The sequence below is a fragment of the Ruditapes philippinarum genome, unplaced genomic scaffold (assembly GCF_026571515.1).
Source record: "Ruditapes philippinarum isolate M1 unplaced genomic scaffold, ASM2657151v2 ctg18326_1_1_1_1, whole genome shotgun sequence".
In the NCBI taxonomy this organism is placed as follows: Eukaryota; Metazoa; Mollusca; class Bivalvia; order Venerida; family Veneridae; genus Ruditapes; species Ruditapes philippinarum.
Window position 1 is genome coordinate 1 of NW_026855262.1, and position 13520 is coordinate 13520.

Genomic DNA, 13520 nt, shown 5'->3' on the forward strand with positions numbered 1-13520 from the left:
ACGTTCACCGACTTTACAGCTACTAGTATTATCCCTGGTCATCGGGCTACTGATATCTATCTATCCAATCTCCCTATGGAGTCTTTTAACTCCGCTTAGTGCAGCCAACACTTTGGCGCAACGGAATAATTCCACCTTTGCTATGGCAAATGCAAACTTTCAATGCATTTTTACAAAAAAGTATTAAAGATAGAAAAACAAAACTTATTAACTTTTAAACCTTTTAGTAAATATGACAATTTAAGATAGTTTTCATTTTTTTAAAGCGCGTAAAAATTGGAGTTGAATTTGCCAAAAACCGGCGCGGCAAAAAGAAACAGGCAGCTATTTATAGTACAATTTTGACTGTTCACTTTACTTATTTGGGAAATTTGATAAATAGAATATTAATTTCGGATATTTTATAATGAAATGATAAGGGCATTACTCATCATAAAAATCATCTTTTATCATACAAAAAATGTATACCTCTGATAAAGTGACGTTTGTGAAAACCATTTTGGCAAATTGATGTGGTTTGAAGTTTACAATCCATTGTAGATCACTGTTCACAATTGTCCTAAAGGGGTAACTTAAGGAAGTTATAATTGAGTCTGTATCTACGTACTGTATGTGGCCAAAGAATGATCCATCTTTGTGTTTAGCTCTAGGGAACGATATCATGTGTACTGTTTACAATTAGAAAAAAAACTTAACCTGAATAAAAGCTTAAATGGAAGCTCAAAGGATTTCTCATATATTGTCACTTTATAATGAAGAAAAGTTTTTTAGACAAGTCTAGCAAAACAAGCAGACCATTTTTTTATTGACGATATTACTTTTAGTACGTTTCTTTATAGCCTATTCTGAAAAGAAGCCGAAATGAAAAATCCAAAGTAAAGTTGGCCGCGACATCACTAAAATTCTTACATTGTCAACTAGATAATCCGGAATTTCTTTCAGTGCGTTCAAATCAATCCATAAATTGCATATTTTTATGTAAAATGTAGATAACATTTATACTTTACTTACATCAATAAAGCAAAGACGTTATTAGAAAATTTAAATTGTGTTAACAGCTTTTACCTTCTATAGGCTTATGTGCAAATAAATAACTAAGCTCTATAATATACAAAATTTGGTTAAAATACCACTGCAGCTATAGTTCTGAGTATTATAACACTTATATTTCATGCTGATTAATTTTGTCACACCTGCAGTTTACAAGAATCTATACTCCCAACAGCGTATGAAACAATGACCTCTATTGTTAAAAAAGAATTATAAAGAAATGTTAACGTACCAATGTTTTGAAGTTTTGCAAAACAATGCCTATCATTGATTATCTTAATACTTTTCCATAATCCAATCGGACTATTCATGTAGTGATTACAAATTCCTTTTCTCCGTCTCACCCGGTCCCTCCGTCTCACCCGGTTCTTAAAACTGGCAACTCTACAAATAGTCTGAATACTGCAAAGTTCGATACATCTCGTAAGATTTGTTTTTAAGACAGTTGAATCTCCAGATAGCAATCCATGTTCAAGAAGAGGCATCATTTCAGATGATTTGTCGCTATGGATGTCAGTTATTCCTGTAAAATGAGGGATGAAATATTTCTAAACTGATAAATAATATATTGGTAATTTAACAAAATATAACACTTTATATATCGTCAAGATTTCACTTAAAATTTTCAAAGGTAAATAAACAATATTTAGATTGTTTACACGTGAAGCATTTCTTCCATCGAAATTTTGATACAATCCATTGCCAACTTACGTGTCAGTTTACACCCGAACAATTTGAAATTAAGACATCTAGATTTGCTTGTTGGCATTTCGTGTGAATGTTTGAGTTTTAAGTATCTTCCTTGGATTGGTTTTGGAAGAATAAACACTTGATCTATGTTCCACAAGTTTTCAGGTGGGAATATTTTAAATTCCTGAAATAAATGAATTAATGTTGTTTACATGTGTAAATTACTTCCTTATGGCATTTGACAATATTTTACTCTTAAAAACATTTTTGTTCGTAAAAGTTAAATGAATTAGGAGACATGTTGCTTAAAAATGGTTGTATAAGATTATTTTATATGTTAACACAAACGAGTATACCATGTCCTTGTATAACTGTAGTTTATCCTTATTGTTGCCGACATATAACCTGAAAGTAGCCCACATGTCACATTCTTTGGAAACGTAAGTACCAACTCCTTCTATTGTTGTTACAGCAATTAAATCCACCTAAATTGATTAAAATTATTTGTACTAATATTGTTGACATAAGTCTGAATTAATTTGAATTTACAAATAATGTATCAGAACAATACCTAACTATATATATTCTTACGAACCTGTTTTGGATACAACCGTTTTAATATTAAATGAATAACTATTAAATAGAGATTACAAGTTGCCAAGAGAAATCTGGATTACTGTTGTTCATATACATATACTTTAAAGTAAAAGTATATAGCATATCTGACATATAGATAAGATATTGACATTAATATAATCATAATTTATCATAAAATCAAATAAGTATTTGATCATACATGGCAGGAGATAAGACAATATTTTTTTTCCTAGTCAGGTTAAGCAGCAGGAAGTATAATATCTTAATGCTTCCACTTTGAAAATGTTAAAACTTGTTTGAAAATACATGCATAAAGATAATATCTCCCAATTTAAATTATTCCTCAATGCATTTTCGTTTTTGCTAATATGAGAGAATATTTCTTGACATGAATTATACAAACCAAAATCCACGGTGTCGGATCTGTAGCATCATGAATCCAACCAGTAAAAATAGTGTTTGTATTTGTAGGTATTCGTTTTGTGGTTCCAGAAGAAACAGTGAGCTGACTTTTTGGTACCTGTTTGTCGTCGTCTAATTCAATACTCTCAAAGCATGCCTCACCATTTTCTACAGAAAAAACATTAGAAAATGTCTTACAAGTCTTACATAAACAAAACATATTCAAATAAAAAAAATAAATGTCGTTAAAAGGTTTGCAACCGGTAAAATTAATGATTTATACTGTATAATAACTGAAAGATCATTGAAAATGGAGTTTTGATTGACATTCACGTGACATATTCAGATTCCAGGATAACGCCAGTGTTCCATTTTATACCGAATTAAACAGTATTCTTTGAGTTTTCATAGTCTAAGAAAATGTCTTTCAGTAAGAAACTGGATCACGTGCACAAATAACTTACTGACGGCGTTGCCGAGTGGTTATCACACAAGACTGGCAATGTGAGAAATACTTTCCACATGGGTCAAACATCGCAAGTGGCAAGCCGTTGTTACTGTTAGCAAGAAACTTTAAACTCATTGTTTAGAACTGTTTGGTTCAAGGAACGGATTCCAAATTGTTTCAATACGGTTATAGCTTCGAAACAATCGAACTAAACAAGACTGATATTCGTAAAACTAAACTAACTTAAATAATTTATTCCCATATTAGAATATTCAAATGTCAATTAATGAAATTATTAGAATATAGTTTCAATGATAATCTCATGAAGTCAGCAATTTTATTGATTTCCTTTGCTATGTTGAAGTTTAAATGTTAAAATACTTATTTCTATCGAAAATGTAGAAGTAATAATTGGTGATACATAAGCAAATAAGCAAAACATATTCTTCTGAATTTATTTTCTTTAGCTTTATGAAGTTTACTTACGAGCTTCTATACTTGATATGAAAACCAGAAATGACATGTCGCCTGTTATGGTTTCTTTCAATGCAAATGTAAAAAAACGACCTCGTGTTCTCCTGCAATTTAATACTAGTACTGTAGATCATTTCAAAATATATTTCGTTTGCAGTATTCTACGAAAATAAGTTTGAACAAAATAGTTTAGAAGCGTATTAAACAGAGAAGATATTTAAACAAGAGGGCCATGATGGCCCTGAGGTCGCTCACCTGTATATAGCCCCCCCCGGCCCAATTTTTACCCAAGGGCTTTTATTTGTTTATTTGAACAGACTTGGTAGACACCCATAAGAAGATGTTTCATGCAAAACATCTAAGTTCTAGCTCATTAGGTTTTTTAAAAGAAGATTTTTTTAGTTTTTACTATACACATATAGTTAAAAACAATGACACCCCTCGGGCAGGGCCAGTTTTGACCCCTGGGCTTTTATTTGAACAAACTTTGTAGATATTTACTTAAATATGTTTCATGCTTAATATCTAAACTCTAGCTATTTGGGTTTTTTCAAAGAAGATTTTTAAGTTTTTGCTATACACATATAAGGAAAATCAATGACCCCCGGGGCAGGGCCAGTTTTGACCCCAGGGCTTTTATTTGAACATACTTGGTAGACACCCATTAGAACATGTCTCATGCTAAATATCTTAGCTCTAGCTCTTTGGGTTCTTTAAAAGAAGATTTTTTAAGTTTTTACTATATGCATATAGGGAAAATCAATGACCCCCTGGGGCGGGGCCAATTTTGACCCCAGGGCTTTTATTTGAACAAACTTGGTAGACATTCACTAGAAGATGTTTCATGCCAAATATCTAAGCTCTAGCTCTTACGGTTCTTTAAAAGAAGATTTTTTAAGTTTTTACTATATGCATAATAGGGAAAATCAATGACCCCCTGGTGTTGGGCCAATTTTGACCCCAGGGCTTTTATTTGAACAAACTTGGTAGACATTCACAAGAAGATGTTTCATGCCAAATATCTTAGCTCTAGCGCTTTCGGTTCTTTAAAAGAAAATTTTTTAAGTTTTTACTATATGCATATAGGGAAAATAAATGACCCCCTGGGGCGGGGCCAATTTGGACCCCAGGGCTTTTATTTGAACAAACTTGGTAGACATTCACTAGAAGATGTTTCATGTCGAATATCTAAGCTCTAGCTCTTACAGTTCTTTAAAAGAAGATTTTTTAAGTTTTTTCTATATGCATATAGGAAAAATCAATGACCCCCTGGGGCGGGGCCAATTTTGACCCCAGGGCTTTTATTTGAACAAACTTGGTAGACATTCACTAGAAGATGTTTTATGCCAAATATCTAAGCTCTAGCTGTGACGGTTCTTTAAAAGAAGATTTTTTAAGTTTTTACTTTATGCATATAGGGAAAATCAATGACCCCCAGGGCGGGGCCAATTTTGACCCCAGGGCTTTTATTTGAACAAACTTGGTAGACATTCACTAGAAGATGTTTTATGCCAAATATCTCAGCTCTAGCACTTTGGGTTCTTTAAAAGAAGATTTTTTAAGTTTTTACTATATGCATATAGGGAAAATCAATGAACCCCTTGGGCAGGGCCAATTTTGACCCCTGGGCTTTTATTTGAACAAACTTGGTAGACATTCACTAGAAGATGTTTCATGCCAAATATCTAAGCTCTAGCTCTTACAGTTCATTAAAAGAAGATTTTTTAAGTTTTTACTATATGCATATAGGGAAAATCAATGACCCCCTGGGGCGGGGCCAATTTTGACCCCAGGGCTTTTATTTGAACAAACTTGGTAGACACTCACTAGAAGATGTTCCATGCCAAATATCTTAGCTCTAGCTCTTACGGTTCTTTAAAAGAAGATTTTTTAAGTTTTTACTATATGCATATAGGGAAAATCAATGAGCCGCCGGGGCGGGGCCAATTTTGACCCCAGGGCTTTTATTTGAACAAACTTGGTAGACACTCATTAGAAGATGTTTCATGCCAAATATCTAAGCTCTAGCTCTTAGGGTTGTTTAATAGAAGATATTTAAAGATTTTTCTTTCGGTTGCCATGGCAACCAGAGTTCTGCATGGAATTAAATTCTTTGAACAATTTTTAAAGGTGACCACAAAAGGAACATTCCTGTGAAGTTTGGATGAAATTGGCTCAGTGGTTTATGAAGAGATGTCATTTAAAGCAAAAGTTTACGGACGGACGACGGACGACGGACGGACGACGGACGGGCGGACGGACGGACGGACGGACGCCGGACGAAAAGCGATCACAAAAGCTCAACCTGTCACTTTGTGACAGGTGAGCTAAAAACAGATCTTACTATCTCTCATTCAAAGATCAGCGAATATTTCATCTGGTCAAGTTTGAACAAAATAGTTAAGAAGCATATTTCTAAAGCTTTTTAAAGTGATCTTACGATCTCTTATTCATAGAGCAATGTCAAGGTAAAACAAAAAATGTTAAAAAGCGCATTTTAAAAAATTGTAAGAGACCTAACGAAATCTTAATCAAATTTTTGCGAACATGACACATTTTGTTGACCCTGACATGCGGTCATATCTAGGATACAATTGCTTCATATACCTTTAGAGATTGTTATGTGCTTTTGCTAAATGGTGCAGTGGTTTTAAAAGGTGGTGATGCCGTTTCAGTTGATGGTGCGTTCGTTTTGATAAATGATATATATTTATTATCTCTGATAACACGACCACATGTAAGTATGGAAGATCTGTCATTTTCTTACACCAAGTATATGATCAGTTTGATTTATTACACAAGGAAAAGTATTACACAATGGTACTTTATTATAGCATCAATAAGGCTTGCGACAAATTTACCTTAGATATACTTTTCCAGGAAGAGTGGTAGTTTCTGTGTTACAAGCTGAAGATTCCTGTAAAGTCACAGGTACATCGCTAACAAAACACTTGAAATAGGTATTTCCCTGAAAGAAAACATTTCAGCACATTTCATGCAATCAACAGACTATAAATGTTTAATTCATTAAGGTACTATGAAATTTCAAAATGCAGATCTTTAATTTATTTTACAAATTGTTTATTATTATTATTATTATTATTATTATTAATTGTAGAATTATAATTATTAAAAACTAAGTTGTACGGTTCTATAGAACAAAACCACATAAATGGTCTTTATAAAAAGGAAAACATACACAGTTTGCACACAATATATATGAAGAAAAGTCCTTACGGGAGAACACCTATAATGCATTATCTTCACTTTGTTGTTCACAATATTGTGAAGAGTATTTAAATAGGCTAGAATCACTGTCAAGTGCATTGAAACTAAGGGGCGTGGGTTTTAAGCCCAAGAAGGGGCAACCTTTTTCCTTTTTTGTCTTTTAAACATTTTTTTGTATCTGTCAGGTCCCTTATGGAAGAAAAAAGTGTTTGATTTTAATTATGTAATTATTGTAGGTTTTATTTGCTGAAAATGCCAAATTTAATGGCAAACATGATACCAGATATTTTCAAAGTTATATAATAAAAAAAATACACGGTAAAAGTATTTTATATTTTGCAAGACAAACCAATATACATTTTAAAAAAACTAGGCAAACTTTGAAAATTGTCCTTCATTTTGGTAAACTTAAGGGATATTTTGAATAAGGCTTTTTACATAGGCAAATGGTCAAACAAGTGTTTAAAGTGGGTGGGGTAGGGTTACATTTTTATAAATGTTTAAAACATTATGTTTAGAAATAATCATTTTGATCGTTTAATTTGTAACCCGAATGGCTATAATTGTTTCTTAACAATAAGCAATAGGAAAACATGTTCCATAATGATGATATTAAAGACTTTTTAGAGTTTTCTCATTTATTTTCTGAAATTGCCCTTCTAATGGTGCAGTTTTAGTTCAGAAAATGTCCATAACTCATAAACCACACGGTAAATTTTGTTTAAATGTTGCATACAGGTGACATTTAAGGCATATAACTGTCCTATGCTGTCAATTTTTCAGTTTCTTATAGTGTCCAATAGGGGTGTGCTACCTTAAATATATTTAATTATTTTACCATTCACTAACTTCAACATAGGATAAGATACATAATTGTTAAAAATATCATATAAATATAAATGTGTAAATTCCCTGAGCACGTGCATTTTATACCTCGAACGGCGAAACCTTTTTATATCTGATGTTGTGTTAGCTAAATATCTCGTGAACGTTGTCCGGTCTGCTGACGTCATTTAATTTGACCAAATTCACACGTTAACAAAAAATATGATTTGCGCAGCGAACAATTACCAAGTTTTATGCAAATCTCTATTGACGAAATCGTCATACAGAGAAGTTTAGTAATGTATCGCTAGGACTTGTTTACAAGTGGCAAGGCCATAAACAAGACAGTAGAAAAAGTATCAGCCAGAGGGAAACAAATATTGGGGAAATCGGTTTGCATTAGAGAAAAAGCTTACGACCTGTTGAAGAAGTGAGTAAACGCTGTTCACAGGCTAACATTTTGTGATATTTTCGACATCATTCGTCGGTTTTTTTCCGTTCATAATATTCATATAGACAAACTCAACATACCACGCGCTGTACATGCCTCGTATGTTGTTTTTATTTATAAAAAACATAAATTAACAACACGTGAAGGTAACTGAATTGTTTTACTACTTTCTTCTTAGTCTCCAAAGTATGATAAACACAGGGAAGTTCTTTGACGACAGCATACTGGACCTCGTTATTACAGCAGATTAGCCATTAGTTCCCTTTTTTTAGCCGGAAAGAAAACGACAAACAAGTGTATGACAACTGAATAAGTAAGACACCAGTCTATTAATAAAGGCTATTTTTAATACGCAAACGTATTAAAAATATTTTTAGCATCGGGGACCTCGACCTTAGTGTTGTACTGTTCGATAACTTCATAAAGTAAGAGGACTTCCTAAAGTATCTACTTTCTAAATATGAATGACATTAGTAATTAAACGAATGATATGTGATCAAAGGTGTTTTTGAGCAACATTGCCCTTGATCTTGACCAATGTCGCTTAAGTTGGAAGGCCGTCCAAGGTAGGTTTCCACTACGCTTGAAAGACATCGACCAATTAATAAAGGCTATGAATTATAACCAAAAGTGTAACAAGCATTATTAAGTATTATAAGAGAATTAATAAAATATCATAGGGGGCAATATAGTTCTTGGACAACAGTCACCCTCTCCCTGGTCTCTATCACTGTGTGATGTGTTTATTACATTCTTAAAATACTTTTCTAGTTTCTCAATGGGCAAGAATATTTATTATCATAAAGGGAGCTTAATTAAAAATAATGTTATTGTTTTTTGTTAATACTGCAATTGATCTGACTAGTCTCTATAACCATGTGCAGTTTCAGTTAGATATTATTTGATGACAAGATACATATACCAACACGTTTATCAAATAATGTCTCGCTTTTTTAAGCTTCTTTAGTTTATATGATAAATAACAAAGGAAATGACGTAAACTCACCTTACTAAAGAGTTAAGCAAGATAGAGTTATTTTTCTTAAACACTGCATTTTCTTTCAGTGTTTCTATCACTTTATAAAGTTTAAAATGAATTGGTCTACTCTTTGTACATTGTCCATAAGTATTTCAAATATTGATAAAAAGATAAACAAGTGTATCATATTTGGATATTTTTATATTATATTATTGCTTGAATGAATTAATATAGATAAAAATCTAAAACAATTAATATAAACAGTCATGGTGAATAATAATATTTTGTTCTAGAACATTTTATTATCTGCTATATACGTATATATAATGTCAGATCATGTACACATGCCAAAAACACAGTATAACTATTTCGTGGTTTCTTGCTATGTGTGATAAAAATACTATCAAAGTAATTAGTCATTGAATATTTGTAACATACATTACATTGTGAACCAATTCACGTTGAATTACCTTTCTCCAATGTATTTAAAGTTATTCGCCAGACAAGATTGTGACTGACAGAAGGACGGACGGGTGAATGGACGCACGGAAGGAATGAAGGAAGGACAGACTTACAAGGCGGCGACTATATACTTTCCCTTCTGTGAGAATAAACAGAAACGACTGGATCTCTTCTAGCAATCAAAATAGATCGCTTGACGCCATGTCACATTCCAAGCACACACTACAGACACTCCCAAGATGAGGATTGATTTTGTAATATTTCCCTACTACTTATTCGTGCCTTATTCCCGATTTACCCTACTTTCAACAGATAAAATAGGATTATTAGGACGATAGGTTTAGTCAAACAAAAGACTGATGCCCGCCACCATTGAATTCAACAGAGAACTGACCGGGTAATATTCCAAGAACAATTTTCAATAAATATTTGGATAACATCATTTGAAGCGTATTGATTGTTGAGGAGAGTGCTTCGACATCGGTTAAGCCGCTTGACATGGGTCGCTTTCTTCATCGTTGTTACGGCATTTATGTAATAGTTTAATGCCATTTGTGCACTTTTTAATGAAGTTTTTAAATAACTGTTTAAATGGTATGCATTTATAAACGGTATGTATTACTACAGGCTTGAAACATATATTTGTAGCTATGTTTCTATGAGTTATTAAACTTGTCATGGAGAATTCGGCACTAACGGACTTGCCCAATATATTTTTTATCAATTCATCTTTAATAAAAGGGATAAAACGAATTTTGAAGTTGGTTCTATATTAAATATATATAAAACATTCTCACCAAATGTGAAGACTTGATGTCAATCATAACTACCTCAAGTGAACGCTTACAGTCAATGAAATACCATTCAAAATCATTATCTGAAATAAATCAAACAACACTTTGCATACAGTTTTCTATCTGAGATTTAGTTAAATATGCTTACAAGTAAAATGGTTTCCTGCGGGAAACATTTTTAATGATATAAAGATATTTCATTTAACTATTTTCAACATTGTTTGGGGAAAAAATAAATAAACGTTTGTATCAGGAATATAGTTGAAAATATTCGATCAATAGAAGGAGGTCTATGGAGACTGGTGACCGTTGAAGACCGGAGGCGGGAGAGAATGTCGAACATACAACAATTACGGTATTTTTTTTTAAAGAAAATGATTAAATACCATTGTATGAATAATTCCGTGCAAAATTTACACAAATTTACGCACAAAATATCTCTATTTATTATGGCAGATGCCACTACGAATGTTTTGTAGATTTTCACTATAAACAATTTATTGTTTGTAAAATTTGAGATAGATATTAAAGAAACATTGATCATTGATAATATTTTTTTTCCAAACACATCATGCAAGATTTTCCACCTTAAACGTTAAAATAATTATAGAAAATTGGAAATATCACGTAATGGTTCTATATGTTCTTAATCAGATGTAACTCGAGGGAAATCCGTAACGTATCCGCTAACGGTATTTAGCTAGGTTTTCGAAAAGGTCAATTAACCAATCATGTACGGTTAATAGATCACATGCTCCTCCATGTACCGAAAACAGGTCACGTGCTCCTCCATGCATCAAAAATTAAACGCGTACCAATACCCTGCGGGCTTCGGCCCGCAGGGAATAAAATGACAAACGTCTAGAAGAAGTACATGAGTAATTTTACTACCTTTAATTATTTAATAATTTCGTGACTATCTTAGAACAAAGATTGGAAATAGATAAAAGTTCAGCAAAACGTACATATCAGGGCCGTTACACGTGTAATAAATCCTGCAAATGTATATCATGTGTGTCTTCAAGACATGAAGTTAAGTCTTACCTTGATGCAGTTTGTAGAGGGTTCGTTGATTAAGAATCAACTCTGAAATTAAACGCTAGGCAAATAAAATTTAAAATTAAATTTAAGAATGATTTCAATTCTTGATCTTATTAGTGTCTTTATTTTTGTTCATAATTACCGTTACAGTATTCTCCAGTATATCATTTTGTTCATCGTTTTGTATTTATTTGAATTTGAATGTCTGAATAATGTATTTTGTAAAAAATCGTTTATCAAAATTCTGTACATACAAATTTGATGAAATAAATGGTTGCAAAGGTAAACTTTCAATACTCTGAAAGTAATTGTTCAAAAGAGAACTAATATTCAACATTTAATAATGGTGCTTTATATATGGATGACAATATTTAATTTCATGTTTTACTGAAAATACTTTAAAGAAGATGTATAAGAATACATACCTGTTACCGTTTCATAGTAAATCCTTTGGACTGTTAACAATTGAAAAAGAAAGAAAGAAACATTTGAACCGTCAGACCGAAATTTTGAATATATTCTCTTTCATATAATGGTAAATGCTTCATAGAATGGTTAAAATCGTCTCACATACGATTTTATTCAAATCAGTTAATATAATTAATATTAATATTTAAAGAATCTTAGACTATTCGTTGGTCGAGATATAAAAGCCAGCCTGTATAGAAGTAAGCAGCTCCTGATCGAGGGGGATAAAGCATTGATGTGAAAAAATACGATCCAGTCTGTTGAAAAGTTGATTTTTTAAATAATTATTGTTTTTATAATTCAGCAACAGTAGGATTCAGACAAGAACAATCAAATAGTAAAATCGGCAGTGTAAATAATTTTCGCTTGAAAAATAGTGTCAGTGACCTTTATTATTTGGCCTGTTAGAATCTAAAAGTATTGGTGTGAGCCATGTTTAACGGATATTTAACACCGATTTGTCGTTTTCGGGCGACAATTAACCACTCGGGACTATGGCCTTCATGGTCACTTCCTAAGTCCAAATGCAAAAAATGTCATAGCAAACAAGTCGCGATATCAACGACAACTGTTTTGGAAACTAATGTGTCAAAACAGTAGAACCTATGTTAATTTAACTTAAGCAAAGTTCTCAATTATAGTGTATCTCGCAATATAATGCTGACATATAATACTAGTAGTAGTGTTTCAAAATAATTCTAATAACATAATTCTTCACTTCTGGTATACTTATATGTTTCAAATGTACGATTTTTTGTACTCAGAATTGCGATATGAGATAATATTTATAGCATTTATACGTGTGTATTTCGATTTAAATATTTCAGCAATTTAACTATATTAATAATAATGCTACTTTGATTTCTGTACGAAGCCGCCATTTACGATCTAAGCGTCTCATAATTTTCTCAAAAATTGTTAAAAATATATTAAAATTAAGAAAATTAAAACCGTTTTTAAAACATTAATTAATTTAACCCAACGTTATGATCTATGATATAAATGTTACTGATATAATATGGGAACGTCAGATCTTAAAATACATATACATTTATGATTTGAACTTCTTTTTATTAAGGACGTTTCTGGGTGTTTTCATAAAGACTTGTGTGCAAAGTTAAAACTGTCAACAGATTTCCCTTTAAGTTTGCATTTGGTAAGAATATGATAACAGACACTTTTATCGAAAAATGGCCGTTTTCATTGAAAAGCCTCCAGTAACAAGTTCAAACTGCTTTGAAACTATGAAAATGCTTCAATACTAATGAAACTTGGCACCATAGCCTCTGTAACAGCATGCTCAATGGTAAATTTCCTGTTACCATGGCAACGGGGGGACGTCTCAAAATTGCCAAAAATCACTATTTTGCATTATTTTTTCCATCAAAACTGATTTTAAAGTGCTGCAACTTCTCAATGAATTGAGATAGAGTAAAAGGCTTTTCAGCGTCGGTTACTAGTTACCCTAAGATCGACTTGAGGCCATTTTTAGCCTGTCACATGTCCAAAATTTTCTTGGCGATGAGGGGGACTCCGCCCCCCCCTTCAAACCCCCCAAACAGAAGGGGGCACATCCCCCTTCTGGCAACCCCCTGATGTAATATTTGGATG

The 13520-nt window shown here is 32.4% G+C and overlaps 1 protein-coding gene across 1 annotated transcript; it reads right to left on the reverse strand.

Moving 5' to 3' along the window:
* Positions 1–468: 468 nt before the first annotated feature.
* On the reverse strand, positions 469–11487 carry LOC132742687 (uncharacterized; the record flags this gene model as incomplete). Its single annotated transcript, XM_060731153.1, has 9 exons — positions 11445–11487; positions 10404–10483; positions 6523–6629; positions 3674–3765; positions 2741–2907; positions 2097–2225; positions 1762–1924; positions 1283–1573; positions 469–668 (listed from the first exon to the last, which is right to left on the reverse strand). Coding segments are annotated over exons 2-9 (1176 nt in total), but the record flags the coding sequence as incomplete, so codon positions are not given.
* Between the last annotated feature and the right edge of the window lie 2033 nt (positions 11488–13520).